The sequence below is a fragment of the Heptranchias perlo genome, chromosome 12 (assembly GCF_035084215.1).
Source record: "Heptranchias perlo isolate sHepPer1 chromosome 12, sHepPer1.hap1, whole genome shotgun sequence".
NCBI classification, from domain to species: Eukaryota; Metazoa; Chordata; class Chondrichthyes; order Hexanchiformes; family Hexanchidae; genus Heptranchias; species Heptranchias perlo.
The window spans coordinates 52,561,693-52,579,784 of NC_090336.1; the positions used below are offsets into that span (position 1 = coordinate 52,561,693).

Sequence of the window (18,092 nt, forward strand, 5' to 3'; positions counted from 1 at the left end):
TGTCCAATTCTGGGCACCGCACTTTAGGAAAGATGTCAAGGCCTTGGAGAGGGTTCAGAGGACATTTACTAGAATCGTACCAGGGATAAGGGAGAGACTAGTCAAGCTGGAATTGTTCACCTTGGAGTAGAGAAGGTTAAAGGAAGATTTATTAGTGGTGTGCAAAATTATGAAGGGTTTTGATAGAGTAGATAGGGAAAAACTGTTTCCACTGGCATGAGGGTCAGTAACCAGAGGATACAGATTTTATATAGTCAGCAAATGAACCAGGGGAAGATAAGAAGAATTTTTTTTACGCAGCGAGTTATAATCTGGAATGCACTGCCTGAAAGGATGGTGGAAGCAGATTTAATAGTAACTTTCAAAAAGGAATTGGATATATAGAGTCATAGAGTTATACAGCACGGATAGAGGCCCTTCGGCCCATCGTGTCCGCGCCGGCCATCAAGCCCTGTCCACTCTAATCCCATATTCCAGCATTTGGTCCGTAGCCTTGTATGCTATGGCATTTCAAGTGCTCATCCAAATGCTTCTTGAATGTTGTGAGGGTTCCTGCCTCCACAACCCTTTCAGGCAGTGAGTTCCAGACTCCAACCACCCTCTGGGTGAAAAAGTTCTTTCTCAAATCCCCTCTAAACCTCCCGCCTTTTACCTTGAATCTATGTCCCCTTGTTATAGAACCCTCAACGAAGGGAAAAAGCTCCTTAGTATCCATCCTATCTGTGCCCCTCATAATTTTGTACACCTCAATCATGTCCCCCCTCAGCCTCCTCTGCTCCAAGGAAAACAAACCCAATCTTCCCAGTCTCTCTTCATAGCTGAAGCGCTCCAGCCCTGGTAACATCCTGGTGAATCTCCTCTGCACCCTCTCCAAAGCGATCACATCTTTCCTGTAGTGCGGCGACCAGAACTGCACACAGTACTCCAGCTGTGGCCTAACCAGTGTTTTATACAGCTCCATCATAACCTCCTTGCTCTTATATTCTATGCCTCGGCTAATAAAGGCAAGTATCCCATATGCCTTCTTTACCACCTTATCTACCTGTTCCGCCGCCTTCAGGGATCTGTGAACTTGCACACCAAGATCCCTCTGACCCTCTGTCTTGCCTAGGGTCCTCCCATTCATTGTGTATTCCCTTTCCTTGTTAGTCCCTCCAAAGTGCATCACATATACTTGAAAATGAAAAAAATGCGGGGCTACGGAGAAAGAGCAGGGGAGTGAGACTAATTGGATAGCTCTTTCAAAGAGCCGGCACAGGCACGATGGGCCAAATAGCCCCCTTCTGTGCTGTATAATTCTATATATTTAAATTCATTATGGTTAAAGACTAAAGAAACACAATTTGAGGCATAATGTGAATCAGCTTGGTCAGCACACAATTCCCAAACAAAAGGACAACTAGTCTTATTTTGGATGCATTTTATTTACATATTGAATGAGAATTACAGGTACTTTTCCTTAATTGCCTCCATTTTATGTTTAACCTAATGAAATTGGATTTCACAGAACTGTGAAACATTCCCTAAAGGCCTTCTGTGTGGATGACTGCTTTTCACAACAGTGATAAATAAGAGTTCTATACCAACCTCTGCATCATTCACCTACTTCAACATCATTTTCGGAGCTTCTATGCTATGGTACAATGCATTAAATTGAGCAAATGGAAGCTAACAAGATATACACTTTTATTTTCTGACACTTTAAGGAGTACGTACTTGTAAGGAATACAAACAAGGAAAATGTACCTTTGGGCAAGTAAACATGCTTTCACTTTCATTCTTTTCATTCATTATAAAACTACCGTCCGTTAAATGTTTATGTGCTGTCGAGTGTGAAATAGCATATGTAATAAACTACCCAGAGACCACTGCCCATATTTTTTCCTCAATGCTTTTTCTAGCAATGTTTAGTTAATTTAAATCTGGTTTTCTTAATGTAAGCTGTATTTTCAGTGTTATCAAGTCTTAGATCCAGATGTAAACCAACAAATGTCTACTCATTGCAGCCAAAAACTAAGTGATGCTTATACTTATGGAAATTAGACCCTTTTCTCCTTTTTTAAATCCATGCATACATGAAAATCACAACTCCACTCCACTGTCGGTCAATTTATACTGCAGCAAAGCACAGATATGAAGATCTAAGAGACATTAATTTGGCTACAGCTCTTATTTACGTGCACTCAACTTTATCTTCTGAAGAGGCTGCCAACATTCATTCCTCCCTCAACCAACATCACCAAAAACAGATTAACACATTATATATTCATTTGCTGTTTGTGGGACCTTACTGTGTGCAGATTGGCTGCTGTGCTTGCTACAAAACAACAGTGACTACACTTCAAAAGTAATCCATTAGTTGTAAAGTGCTGTAGAATATCTTGAGGACCTGAAAGGCACTATATAGATGCAAGTTCTTTCTTCTTTATATATTTTATGGAGCTCATTTTGTAGGTCCCTGGCAGCTTTCTCAGATTCAATTTGTTGCCCCTCGTCCTGTTGTGAATCTGACCAGTTAATTTTGAGCTGCTGAATCCAAATCATTAATATAAATTAGAAATAGTAGGAATCCCAACACCATTCCCGAGGGCACTCCACTCAGCGCTCCCCCTCTCACCCCAATATCACTCCATGAACAAGTATCCATTGCTTCCTATCCATCAGCCAATTTCTTATCCATTGCAGGTTTTTGCCTTGAACCTCCACTACTTTAAGCTTAAGCAGCAGCATTTTGTGCTGAACCTTATTATAGGCTTTCGGAATGTGTTTTTAAGTTTTATTCAGGTAAACACATTGAAATTAAAAAAATAAGTAATAACATCTCCAAAAGGATTATATTGTGCCTTCTTGATGGAGCAGAGTGAATTTCTACTGAGAATAACCCTTGTTTATCAATCATCTATCAAAGTCCAGTGCAATAGTGCACCAATGTCAAAGTAATGCTCTACTTTTACAGGAAGTGACTGACCAGTAAAACACTTGCTGGTCATTCATCAGTTTGCACAAGTCACAACCTTGTGCAATAGTTTCTTTTTAAAAAAACAACTACAGCAACCGGAGTCACACTGGTTTGTTTACACGCCATACCATAGAATGATATGACGTAGGTATCCCATTGCAACGCCACACACAGGGAGCTCCAAGTTTTAACCTGACCATAGATGGGACAGAGGCGATGGGGAGAAACCAGAGGCATAAGGCTTCCATCAGACAGCGGAAAAAGAAAACAAAATGAGAGGCGTCCAAAATTATAAGGGGTTTTGATAGAATAGTTAGGGAGAAACTGTTTTCACTGGCAGGAGGGTCGATAACCAGAGGACACAAATTTAAGGTAATTGGCGAAAGAACTAGAGGGAAGATGAGGAGAATTTTTTTTACGCAGTGAGTTGTTATGATCTGGAATGTACTGCCCAAAAGGGTGGTGGAAGCAGATTCAATAGTAGCTTCCAGAAGAGAATTGGATATATTCTTGAAAAGGAAAAAAATTCAGGGCTATAGGAAAGAGCAGGGGAGTGGGACTAATTGGATAGCTCTTTCAAAGAGCTGGCAGAGGCACGACGGGCCGAACGGCCTCCTTCTGTGCTGTAAGATTTTATGTTTGAGAATCAATTTGCACTCTTCTCATGCAATTCTTAGCAGCTGGTTCAATACAAACAGCGATGAAGCCCTGTCAGCAAGCCTTGAAACAGTAACAGCAAAAAAAAAACTAATAAAAGGGGATGGGGGAAATAATTTTTCATTTATTTACTAGCTGATGTCTTAATCAGAATAGTTCCCTGATCCTTTGACTTGGTAATCATACAAATGTTTCTTTTTAAACTTGTGGTTTATTAATGAGTGTTTTACAGCAAAGACTGAAAATTAATGAGATGCATTACTCTACCATGTAGCCATTCCGATTTTTTTTAATATAGTGAATTCCTACTCGCTACAATAGTTCCCAAACATCTTTTTTGGAATCTCAGCCGGTTTCAATATTGTATAATGCTGCCGCAAGCATGAATCAATTTCCATTTTGATGCTTCATTAATATTTGTGCAAAAACCTGTTTATACGACAGAATTTCTGTTACCGGTTGTTCCCTGACACACTGAAAAGATGACAGATCATCACACGATACACGAACCGAGAACTCTGGGGCTCAGCAGAGCTTGGCAGGACCTGACAGTTTATGTTCCAACATGGGACTTTAGCAAGACCCTGCTAAATCAACTTTAACCATTTCAGCTTTTACAATGACAGTGCGACATTTTTGTGATCCCGACTATTTGGGTTTATTTCTGACTTGTAAGAAAAGCATGATTGCGTAGGCACTTTTACCTCCTTATTTGATGAAAATCCATGGCTGGCTGGCTTGGGACACATACCTTTATGACGCAGAGCTCTGAAATGAGGGTGTCTGGGTTTAGCACTTCCACCACAGCTTCTGGGATAACTGCCTTCTTCATGCAGGACATCTTAAAGCCGTATACGTCATCCCAGAAAGCTACCCGCTCGTCGTGTTTCTTACTGTCTCCCACTGCTACCAGGCTAATAGTGCAGATATCGGGGTACACTGAAAGAAAGCATTAAGTGCATTAACTTCACTTCGGAGGAAAAGATACCAGATCATTAGATTTGGACTCTGCGAATTTGCATTTAAATGTATTTGGTCTCAAAAAGAATGAATTTAGTGACAAACATCTGGTGCCATGAAAGGAAAAATTTTGTTGACCGTATATAAAAAAAATGAGCAAACTAATCCGTTATAAAAGTTAATACCATGTCCGAGGAATTTTGTCCAAGGCTAAATACAGGCTTATGGTTGCAATCAGCTCTCTAAGAGCTTATTGCAGCATTTCCTCTGCCAATCTTATGCAGGTTTTCATGAGCAGAGTGGGAGATAAAAAGGAAATATATGCTGCTCTCGTATCTATGTTGTGGATGAGTACAGGTTTAAAAATCAAACACGATTTGAGTCAATATTTGGAAACGGTTATGTCCAGGCTTCGAAAACCGGGGCGAGACGATATCCGTCACCCTGCTGCTTCCGCTTCAATGACCTTTAAACTTCTCAACATGACATATTTGTCACTTCATTTTTTTCTTATTAGTGCAGTAATTGAATAATTATTATTGCACACGGGTGAAATTAACAAAGTGCTGATTGGACAGGGAGTAAGAGCTCTCTTGGCTGCTTGCAAAGATTCACAGCAATGACATCTGTGTCCTTCTCGACTCGCTGCCCAAAGCCACTTCATCTTTCACAGCAGCTCACGTGGCCGGTTGGCAAAATGGGAAGTACTCCGTGCTTTCGAAATGGCTCGCAAATTGCAGGGGGTTGAGAATTAAAAGGTGTTTTAGTGTGCTGGGTTACGCAAAATATGACCTTGTATCAGGCTTATGATCAGCATACCATAAAGTGCGCATTTTTTGTGACTTTTATTCAAAATTCTTCCAGTTTTCTGTGTTAGTAGATCTGGGCTGTATTTGTACGGGTGGACTCTTTTAGAGGAATCATCTCACATTTCTTACTGTTATACGGTCTAGTTTTGATTTTGGAATGATGATACATTTTAAGTGGGTGGAAAAAGGATCCCTTAGGAATAAGCAAAGACCTTAGCAAAGTACATCCAAGCTAACTAGTGATCACAGCAACTGTGATTTTTAATGTATTTTCCCTATGAAACATGCTGAGATCAGCAGCTATGTAACATTAATTGCTCAGAACCCAGCACCACCTCACAACTGTTATTTTCCATCAATAAAAAATTGCCTTAGGAAATAAAAATGAAGTAGCGTCCTGTCTCAACTGAGCTTTCAAGGCAAGCTGGCTTGTTGATTAGCCAACCTTCACTAATGTGTCTGACTGGGAGAATTCATACACACTTAACTGATTTCCTCTTCAGTCTCCAATCAAATTTTATTCTGACAAACTGGGACCGAGTACATATTTTTTTTTAAAAATGTGCCTTATTGTTTTCGGCATTGTACTGAATATATAGTCGTGTGCTTCCAGCTCACACATCAGCACTGCAATGCAACCAACCTTGGTGAAGATCAATCTCATTCCTAGATTGTAAATCACAGTCACATTCCTTCTCAACAATGTGACTTCCAGTAATGCACAATTTAAAAATATGGTAACTAAGCATGCAAATATAGCTATGAAAGGTCTCACAGACTGCACATTTTGCTGGCAACCTTGTGTCTGAGGAACATTTGAACAGGAGGTCTTTGTACTTGCAACATACTTCTGGCTACTGCTATTTGTTGTGACTTTATTAGAACGTGGATGAGCATCTGAAATAAACATAGAATAGTTTGTCTATTTAGCACATTTAAAAAATATTTAAAGCTCTAAGGATCTGTATCTAATTAAGTTGTATCTTGTTTGGCCAGGCCTTCTTTGTCGAAGTTGTTTTCATCTGCAACTTCCTTTTGTCATTGTGTCAGCTTGGACATCAACGAAGAGAGACATATGAACAGGCTGGTGCCCCATGCTCTTCAATTTTCCTATTTTGCTGTGCTGCTCTATGGATCGGTGGGCGGCAGGGGCCCAGAAAACATTTTCATTCTGTATTCATATTCATCAATTACAGATGAGAACGGTTACGACTTCAGAACTTGCAATGATGTTTGAAAAAGTACTGGTGATCGTTAAGTACTACATCAATATTTTTATCTTCTGATTTAACTTGCTCCTGTGTATATTTCTTTCTTGCAATAAACTTGAATTAGTCATTTTAGCCTGAGCTACATAGTCTGTTGGCATGATGCTTTTCTACTTATCAGAGAGATCAGAAAGGAATGGCGGGCAACGTATACTATTTAAGTGTAAAACTCAGCAGGATAACAGTAGATAGTACACCCGGTGGCCTGGTATCGCATATACTTCACAAGGTTTTCCGTTAATAGGAAGCATGGGCGTGCCAATGGAAATTGACTTTTCTGTTGAGAATGAGTAAAAAGTCATGGGAGGAAAGCTGGATTGTAAAAGGTAGGCCCTAAAAGAATGCACTCCTGCAAATCTTCCAAGAATTTTTACACTGTATTTTAAAATCCATTGTATTCCTCATATCCGGTATCACCAGCTATAATTTATAGTTTGGGATTATTGTGAAAGATCCCAGGTAGGTGAGATCAGTCTCGGTTCATTGCTGTATTCCAAAAGCAAGATCTGGCCTGGGAAGAAAACAATATGTTTTGATTAAGACACAGTTCTTCTGACACCATATGCAAAATGCCAGGGGAAGGGGGGGGGGGGGGGGGGGAGGAATATCCCTTACACTCACTTCCACCATTCTGAACATGCCCCACATTTGGAATTCAGCTCTATTGATTGAAAAGATAGGGATTCAAATTATTTGCTTTCTTTCTACCTGGTTTAAGGGTGGAGAATTTCTCTCTTTAAGCAAATTAACCTTAAAACTGTTAAATGTAAGCAGCAATTCTAAAGACCAGCATTTAGGAGCTGTCATACAGATGCCCAAATGAAACAGTGATAAGAGGCAATGTTTGAACCTTTGATTTAATTAATTAATTGAGAAAAATAATAGTGCTTTTAACTCATTGTTATTTGCCCACCCCACCCCCCCAACCATGCCTCAAACTCTTAATGATCCTTGTTGTACCCCACTTTGCTTCCCTCATAAAATATTCCTCACCAACTGCTAACATCTATACCATACCCAGTTATATTGAATAGTTTATTGATGAACCATTTGCAAGGGAGGGAAAAAATTCTCAATACTACCGTATTTGTAATTTTGATACCATAAACCTTCATTATGTAAGTCACTATGTGACTTTTATTATCCATTCGCTTACATCGCGCTCTCTCTCCTGCATTCAGCATGTCCACCGCCAGCAGTAAGGAAGGGACTGGAAAGTCACCTATTCTTTACAATATATTTCAATAGCCGGCAGGGAGTTTAAGGCAATAATTAGCTGGTATTCATAAACGGTTTCAGCTTCACTCTTGCAGTTAATGACGTCATCAGAACTGCTCAACTGACTTACTGCCTTATATCTCTATGAGCCACCTATTGCCCTACATGGCAATGATCCTCATTTAGTACCCTAAATGATAAAAGTCCTCACTAACAACTTCTGCATTCTACGTACTAGAAAGGCAATTGCTGTTAATTATTCTTTGTAAGCTTTACAGGCCTTTAGAATAAAGAATGCATTGATTCAACCCTATAAGATCTCCAGAAAATGACACTCAATGTGTCCTCCTCTTGAAAGCTAATAAAGCAAATGAATGCCTGCGAGCTGCCAGTAATGGGGGGATATTTCATTTCTAGTGGAAACTTTATCAGTGGTGCATAGCACATTACGAAAGGAATGCACATATGGCTTCCAAGAATCCACTACGACAAGATTTAGTTTTTAAAAATGTTGTTCCCCTCCCCAAACACAAACCTGCGCCGTCTTCTATCAGGTATTTGTCCCGTGCATATATGACAGAGTCCAGCATTGATTCAAACAACAAAAAATATCCCTGTGTGAAAAAGGGGGACAAAATTAACGAATTATAAGTATAATTACAAAATCACAACAATTTATCTAGATGAAAATAGCCAACTCACACCAGTCCAACCACCTAAAAGAAATCCAAGTCACATGAATATCATAACGTGTGCATCAGCTACTATGATCATTTTAACCATTCCAGACTACGATATTTTGAAGACACATTTAAACATAGAGAAATAAAGGTTTTAATAGCTGTAATTACTTCAGAGGCTTGATTGGTGACAACAACTGCAGCAAATATTAATCACTGTAAAAAGTTCTGTGCATGGAATCTCTTGATTTCATTAATCTGTTTATTTAGAATGCAGTGAATAAGTAATTTTCCTTTGAAAAAACATCTAGGCAGGATTATGTGTGCTTATATTAGCTGTGGGTGTTGCATCACTAAAATCACTGATACTGCAAGTCTATTGCCAACAATCAGCCCTGCCTTTCTTAAATTAAAGGTGAAGCAGCATTCCTGCTGGCCTGCCAGAGCCACCATTTTGCAGCTGAGGAGACTGGAGCTATGGATTTACCCATACATGGTTTTATACTTTGTGTTCACTACTGTTCCTATCTCTCCACTTAACCTGGGAAAATGAGGTAAAACTGGCTAGAATAGACAATTATTCTCCAATGATTTTAACATAATTACTATTTAAAGAAACAGTATTTTATGTATACAATGTACATAAAGATATATAGTCCTCACAAACAGAATTCCGTACCAAGTTTCTTTGGTTTAAATTCAATACTGGCCTATCTATCCATATGATGAAAGATACAGGGATAGAATTTATCTGTCTTCATCACCCGGGTGGCAATTTGGCGGAGCGATTCACCCACCCTTTTATGGAGCCCACCCGATCTTCATTCCATTGATTTCAATGGCAGGCGATTCGGGCAAGTTCTATAACTGGTGGGCAATCCACACAGTCAGACTGTTGGCCAGGCGGTGAAGATGAAAATCTACCCTACAGTGTCTTAGCATCTTAGTAAAGGTTTTTTGCAAACTTTCAATAACGTGTACAACCAATACTTGGAAAATGTCGGTATTTGTAAGTAATGGACACACAGCAATTGTGCTCAAGCTTTTGATTACACCCTAGTACATCTCCAAGGGTTTTGCACATGGACAAAATTACGAAGAAAAAGACTTGTTTGGAATGGAGTATAGTTGAGCAACTGCCACCTTTCAAATCTTTGTAGTTTCTCTATAAATGTAGTCCAACACTTTTCAAGGTATAAGCTTCTCAGAAAGCTCAGATGGGACTCTTTACTTCCAGCAATAATTTTACAATCTCATACCTGAATAATAAAACATTTGAACCTTTAACTGCTTTCCCAAGTTTAATGTCTTGCAAACTAAAATCTCTTATTTCCCAGTACTGTAAGAGTGGCTCAAACTTTTTTTTAGGTGACTACCCCAACCATTCCCATTGGTTGGGCCTCTGTCAACAGTCTCAGATTTATTAGGCTTGTCCCACTTCATTAGCCCTGCTAATGCAACATGTCAAGCCAATGAGAAAACTTAAGACATGACACAGCAGAACATAAGAAATAGAAGCAGGTGTAGGCCATACAGCCCGTTAAGCCTGCTCCGCCATTCAATAAGATCATGGCTGAGCTTCTACCTCAACTCCACTTTTCCACCCGATCCCCATATCCCTTGATTCCCTTAATGTCCAAAAATCTATTGATCTCAGTCTTCAATATACTCAACAACTGAGCATCCACAGCCCTCTGGGGTAGAGAATCAAACCACTGACAAATCTCCCACCTTATCATTCAATAACCTTGTCAATGAAACATGTCGGATAAATGAGAAAGTTAAAACGCTAGACTACAATGAACCAAACCAAACACAAAAGGTAAGATATAACTACATCTACAGTCACACAGACAGTGATCATAACAGACAGAAATATTTTTAAGTGGCAAATAGATGCATACAATGAAACAATGGAAACCTGAAACAAAGGGTTTAGAAACAGCTATTTTGATCAAGGCTATGACACGGCACAGTCACAGGAATGTAACTTACTGCTCGTTCAAGTTTGCTATTTGTACCTTGAATTACTGCGTTTCTTAATGGCGAGAGACCAGACACTGTGAAGGAGCAAAAGGATTTGGGTTTCCATGTATACAAATCACTAAAATTTAGTGCACAGGTACAAAAAGTAATCAAAACGGTTAATAGAATGTTGGCCTTTATCTCAAAGGAGTTGGAATACAAAAGTGAGGAAGTGATGCTTCAGTTGTACAATGCTTTGGTTAGACCTCATAGTGAGTACTGCGTTCAGTTTTGGGCACCTCAGGAAGGATGTATTGGCCTTGGATGGGGTACAGCACAGATTCACCAGAATTATAACAGGGCTTAAAGGGTTAAATTATGAGGATAGGTTGCAAAGCTTGTATTGCCTTGAGTTTAGAAGTTTGAGGGGTGTTCTAATTGAAGTCTTTAAAATGATTAAGGGATTTTGATAGGGTAGATACAGGGAAACTATTTCCTCTGGTGGTAAAATCAAGGGACACAATCTTAAAATTAGAGCTTGGCCATTTAGGATTGAAATCAGGAAGCACTTTTTCACACAAAGGACAGTGGAAATCTGGAATTCTCTCCCCCAAAAGGCTGTGGATGCTGGGTCAATTGAAATTTTCAAGATTGATAGTGACAGATTTTTATTCGGTAAGTGTGTCATGCAATATGGATCAAAGGCGAGTAAATGGAGTTGAGGTACAGCTCAGCCATGATCTAACTGAATGTCAGAACAGGCTCAATGGCCTGAATGGCCCACTTCTGTTTCTATGTACTACTCAACAAAGTGCTTTGGGACACTTTCTACATTGAAGACTCTATAAATACAACTTGTTGTTGAGGAAATGCACCCTCTGTCAAGTGCCAGACAAGTGCACAAAGATGTGCATTTGTATAATTTGAGAGGATTCACCAAATCCCATCAATAATGCCAACAGATACTGCTGCTTTGGTTACAAATCTCACATTGGTATAAGCAGCATGAAAAGTAACACTGTTCTTTGCTCATGCAGTCACAATAATGAAGAAATTAAGTGTGTTTATTCAGCTACAAATTAATTCCAAACACAGAAACTCTTTCAAAGCAAAATTGCACCAACAAATACAACTGTGCAAATTAAGCTGCTTTGTTTCCTGATTTAATCTAATCGCCAAAGAAATTATGTACTTGCACATGCAGCTTTTACTGCGGGTCTCACACCGAGATCAAAAGGAAAACAATTAACAAACTGCGTGACTCATACAAACACCAGTTGTTCAAAGTGTCAAGGCTTAACATTTTTCGCGATCTCTGAAGGAGGTTCAGATTACTGATTGTGTGCAGATGGGGGCTCTCCAGCGTAAGAAAAACATCATCAAGCTTTGCAAGTGTCTATAATCTGTTGTGGGTTTTGCCTCAGCCCGGCAAAAAAAAACAACGTGCAATCATTATCCTTTTCCCGGGAATTTGGCACAGCTTCAGTATTTTCCATGGGCCATTGTCCTTTGGCTGACCTTTTTCCACACTGACGCTCCTTACGCTAATCCTCCCTCCCGTCCCCTTTCTCTTAGTTATGACAGTGAGTGAGCACTGTCCTTGGTGCTGAATCGTGTCATTTATAACGGATATCTGAACAATCAGCTCTCTGCACTCATGTGCTGGGCTCATCTGCAGAGTAATTTAGAATGTAATTTCACAGGCCACTGCCTCACCTGTAGGGGTGCCATCTGGCTAGAGATTTATACCTGACCCGGTCTCCAATGCTCCCGTGGTGTTTCGAGGGTCTTGCCTGTGCAATGGGTGCGTTCCGTTGTGTGAAACAGCACCTTCAGAATTACAGAAGAGATCCGTCCACAATTTTTCTTGCACTGCGCAACTAATGTATTCTAGCCTTATGCTTTGACAAAGCCGTTTTAATTTTAACAGTTCAGGCTGATAAAGCTATTAACTTAGTGGTTCACGTCCAGAATGGTCCACATTTCCATATTTCTCATCAAAGCAAATATCACATGAAGAAATTTACACGATATCCTTCAAAATTATTTTGCATACCGCAGATATTAAAATAAAATGTGGTCTCTTTTCCCCATCCCCCTCGCTCCAAAAGCCTCTGCTTGAAGTACTGCTGCATTGCATAAATTCCAGCAGTCCTATGAATTTCAGAGCCCAAAAATAGTGGGTAAAGCATCTCGTCAATAAAAAAAGATACATTCCCAACGCAACTGGATTTGAATATATTAGTTTTGACGGCAAAGAACAAAGGGATGCCTTTTCTGCACCACAAAAACAAGTTTTACCTCCACTCCAGCCACAGAAAAATAATGAGGATTGCAGTTTTAACGAATGTGAATTTAAAGCACCATAACACAACACAATTTATCATCAAATGTTAAATCAGAACACTACTGGCAGAAAACTTTTCCGATCTAACAACATGAAGTTCAAACTCTGCATCAGGCAGTCTGAAATTAAGAATTCATTTCTTGTTGAAAAATCACTGTGACTTGTGAGGTGTGATGTACGAGCAGAGTGATGAAAGCTGATGAAAGCTGATGTACTGCAGTAAACGCGTCAGGGGTAATAAGTATGCTGATTGCTTACTGAACATTTCATAGGCCATGTATTTAATCTGTCAAAAAAAACCCACCAACTATATTGTCTCAGAATTACAAAAAGTGAATGCAATGCAACAGGAAATAAATGTAGTCTGTGACATGCAAGGTTTTCAAACTGCAGCATTCATGCAAAGAACAAATAAGTCAAAAGAACACAATTTAGTTGGTCATTTACTGAATCGGATTTCATGTGAAAAGTTTTACTTAAGGCTTTCTGAAAATCCACATTAACAAAAAATGTTTATTTACATATGTATATATTTAAAAACCTTGTGAAGCAAATAACTGAAGTGCATTGTTCATTTTACCAAAAGGATAACCCAGACAACTTTAGAAAAGATCAATAAAGTAGCACTGTATCCACCAGATGCAAAGTAAGTTATACGTAAGTTATCCTAAATTATTTGTGTGCACATACGAAAATGTAAGTATAAACATACAAATTGTTCAATCATATCCAATTGTGGTGGAGTGGTCCATTATTGTGAAGAAAAATGACGAGTTACAAAAAAAATGGAGGAAAGACATAAAATACTCAAACTGAAAGTCAGAACAATTTAAGATACTGTCAATTGCTTAGGGCAAGTATTCTTGGTGTGAATTACTGACACCTATAGCTCAAGTTAAATGGAAAACGGCAATTTACTATCTTCTAAATGCACTAACCAGAAGCCATTTTTTCCCCAAACGCTTGAGCAATCATTTCTAAGAGCTTACATTTATTATTTGATATCACAGTGGGTTAATGTAAAAAGACATTTGCAGGAAAAGAATTCTATACACTGAAGTCTGTGTTATGGGCTGCGCCAGGAATGCGGTTTACTATATCTATGCAAATTAGGTTTACATAAATCAAGCAGAATGCCGTAATTGGCACCACTGCCGCTAGAATCACCATCACTGAAACTTGACTGCCAAATAAAAAAAAATAAAAATAGCAATTAAAAAAAAAACTGAAATTAATTTCTAACAAATAAACACTCCCACCACCCGCTCAGGGATGAGAATTTTCAACGTGGACAGGTCGAAAAAACTGAATGTGTGTGTTGCTGCCCCCATAGAGCTTGATGTCATTCTCCAGGTAGCTGCTGGTAGATTTGAACTATTGGGTGATGGACTTGTAGAGCACGCCAGCCGGGCACCTGACAGTGTCGCGGGAGGCCCAGTCTACTTTGAGGCCCGGGCCTCATTATCATGCCACCAGAGGGCTGCGGGTTCTAAACTAGTGCCCGTCTGCAGTTCATCAGTTCTGGGCCAGCCCAATATCGTCAGCCCAGAGGCTGACCTGGCTGGCAGCAAGGTCGGCCTGGGGTGGGGGGGGGGGGGGGGGGAGGGTGGGCGAATGTTTGCTCCAGTTTTCTCCCAAAATGGGAATTGGAGTCCTCTTGATGTCATTGAACCCCGATTTGCACAGTGAAAGAGCCTATTACCTGAAACAGGCAGACCCTCAGGCCGCCCCTTTCAGGTGGTTGGCGTCGGTTGACTCGGGAGCGGGAACAGGGCGGTAAGTTTTCCCCCCCGTTATTTTCGGAGTGCTACCGCTCCGTTTTCACCCAGCAGAATCTCCAACTCACAATAAAAAAATTACAATTCCCAAAAAAGAATCAATCACATTCGAGAAAAACATTTTCCAGAGCTAATAATACTCCTGAAAAAATAATTCTGTGTCCTTTGAGCAATAATACTTAACACATATATCTACTCGTCAATCTCCCGTGGCAATGCACACAGCAAGCCAAAGAATATGATCACTCTCTTACCTGTCTCTGAAGATTTCATGCTGCTATCTTTTTGTATCTCCGCTTCTGTCTCCCGTTTCTTCCTCTCTGCCTTTTCTCTCACCCTAAAATCTTCTTTTTGCTTCTCTCTCTGTCCTTACCCACTTCCCCTGCTGTCGTTTTCTTTTTCCCTTTCAGGTAGGAGGTGGTATGGTGTGGTGTGGCATGGGAAGGAGCCACCAACAGCTGCAGGCTGCATTTGAGATTGGGCTATGAGGAAAATGTGGCCCTTCCCATTCCCTCCCCAATAACGTATGCTTCTCCCCCCTCATTCGCATCGTGCCCCCACCCCTTCACTTTTCCACTACCTAGTCCCCTTCCTATCACACGTTCATTCTCATCATTACTCCGATCTCTTTCCCTTTGTATCACCTGCCCAAGCCTTGTATCCTGCCCTCCCCTTTGCTCCACTGTCACTCACCTCCCCCTTAACCCTCCATGCATTCTCCCCAACTGCCTCTGGCTCTCTCCAAGGGTCGATGCTGAGGCCAGAGGGCTCCTCATTCTCAACTAGCTTCCCTCTTAACCACTCTTCCTACATGTTTCCCTCACTGAGGCTTGCTTTGCTTTTAAAATTCAGCTTTTTTTTCTAAAAAAAGAGAAATCATATTAGAATGAGGGAAAAAAACTGCCTGTCTCTTTCTTTCTCTCTTTGTCTCACAGGTGTTAGAAATTAGAATCTTTACTTTGTTCTACTTAACATTGGAAAGACTAAAGCCATTATTTTCAGGCCCTGCCATAAATTCTACTCCCTTGCCAATGGCTCAATCCTCGCCCTTGCCACTTGCTCAGGCTGAATCAGGCAGTGTGAAACCTCAGTATTTTTTTCGACCCACAGCTGAGCTTCAAAACGCATATTCTCTTCATCACCAAGACTACTTACTTTTACCTCCACTCCTAGCTCATTCCCACCACTGCTGGGACCCTCATGCATTTATCATCTCTGGATTGATTTTTTTCAAAGTCCTCTGTGCCAACTTCCGCCCACATCCTGTCCCACTCACGCATAACCCACATCCTCACTGACTTCTTGTCCCCTAATACAGTGAATTGAAGAACCTGCCCTCGTCTCTAAATCTCGCCACGCCCTCACCCCAGCTTACCTCTACGAGCCTTATTTCCCTCTTGTGCCCTTTGGTCTCATGACTTTGACCTTCGGCGCACCTCCCCGAATTCTTCGCTCCAATATTGGTAGCAGAGCCTTCAGCCCTACTCTCTGGAACAACCTCCCGAAAAGCTTTCGCCTCTCTACTTCTCTGCCTGGCTTTAAAAGCCTTCTTAACATCCATTTCTTGCACCAAGTTTTTCATCTCTCCAACTCTCTCTCAGTGGCTCAGGTCCTTGGGACATTTTTCAATGCTAAATTCACTATATAAATGAATTTATTGTTGTCATTAAGCTTTATATTCCTTTGCCTCACTAAAAAAATTCAACCGCAACTACCATTGGTACCTTTAACATAATAAAAAAAACTATATTGACAGATGAATAGGCAGAGAGGTTGAAGCAGGGAACATAAGAAGTACGCAGGAGGCAGAAAGTCTTGATGCTGATGGTGAGGTGAAGGGTAGAGGATGCACAAGAGGCCAGACTCAGATTAAATGTGTTCGGTGGGAAATATAGGACACGGGGTCATTGTGAAGTAAGGTGAGTTAGGGTAAGGCCAAAGTGGGCTTTAAGACAAGGAGGAGCATAATAAATGTAAGGCCAATGTAGGTCAGCAAGGACAGGAGTGATGCATGAGCTGGACTCATACTCCAATTCGGTTGGAGAGAGTGCCCACTTGATATCTTAGGTAAAGGGTTGCTTCCTCCTGTGAGAAATGCAGAGGTTTATTTATTTGTGTAACAGTGGTATGTGATGGGAACAAATGTAATTCTTTATTTATCTATCTGTAATGGGTAAGGAAACATATTTATTTCCTTCTAGGGACCAATCAAAAACCAATTACTTCACTGCCTCTGAAGATAACTCTTATAAATGTCTGCAAATCCTCTCAGTGGAGGTGTGCTCTCCTGCCCCATTTTGCAGCAGTATAATCTCGGACTCACCATGAGTAATGCCATGAAAGATTTGCTACTGTTATGTTGCTGGTACTTTCCCCCAATTAGATTTCCTTTTTATCCATGGTACATTGAAGATAACGATGCAAAAGCAGTGTTAATTATGGATTCATAGAATCTGTGTAAAACTGATTACATCAGTTTAGCTATTAGAAGAATTACATAATTTTCTATTGGAACTAGAAGTCCACAATGACATAATTTGACCAACATTTTCTAATGGCAGCAAATGGCCCTGGTTACTCTGATGGCTGACCAGAATAATATGATAAAATGTACAGAACAAGCAGCAATGTAACCGAAGTATTCCAGTACAATAAGCTGATTTCACGTTTAATTTAATTGCATGTAAGATGTACAGTTAATAATATCCCCCTGCATTATACAGATAACTCCCGAATATCACTGCTTGTCAAATCACATGACGCACAAGCAGAAGACTTTTCTTTTTGAATACTGGTATACTACAGATTTATTAGTACAAGAAAAAGACAAGAAATCATCATTCCCATGCATATATACATATAAAATGAGAAACAACACAACCTGGAGTGAGTTTCAAAACCTCAACACATCTTCCAAAAGTGGTACTGTATAAATCAACTCGACCTTGAAAACATTACTGCCTCTCATTGTCAAGGTTATGCGCTTTTCCTATATTTTGTAAGGGTTCATGAATTAAGTTGTTAACCTTGATAGGTCTGTGTGGTCACCTGAGGCAAGTATGAAACTGGAAATAGATAACTATGCCATCTTTAAGGATATCCGAATTCGTGATGTAATTGTCTCCATCTCAGGCCTTGATTTCAGAAGAGACTGAGGTGGGGAGCTGGTAGAATATTGCTTGAACCATCTATTGCATCAAAGAATCTCATTTTTACATAGAAAATGTTTCAAAAGAAACTAGAAACATACTGTCAAGCCCAAGGAATCTTGGCTTAGAACAAGGTGAGAAGAATCAGTAGGGATCGCAGGAAGGATGGAAGCGAGAAGTTAGTATCAGCCAAGCAGCAAATTCGTGACCCGGACCTGATGAACATCCCAGAGAACCACAGGACTATATAATTTAGACCAGAAGAATTAATGGGCAATTTAACAGTGAAATGTTGAGGTTAA

General features: G+C 40.1%; 1 protein-coding gene across 3 annotated transcripts in view; it reads right to left on the reverse strand.

Annotated features, from left to right (window-relative positions):
• prmt3 (protein arginine methyltransferase 3) overlaps nucleotides 1–18,092 on the reverse strand; it is a 146,112-nt gene that overhangs the window by 49,743 nt on the left and 78,277 nt on the right. For all 3 annotated transcript variants that reach the window (XM_067993539.1, XM_067993540.1, XM_067993541.1), the window contains exons 11-12: nucleotides 8,407–8,485; nucleotides 4,368–4,555 (exon numbers count right to left, since the gene is read on the reverse strand). In XM_067993539.1, the coding sequence (XP_067849640.1) occupies nucleotides 4,368–4,555; nucleotides 8,407–8,485 (267 nt within the window). The remainder of the gene's footprint in view (nucleotides 1–4,367; nucleotides 4,556–8,406; nucleotides 8,486–18,092) is intronic.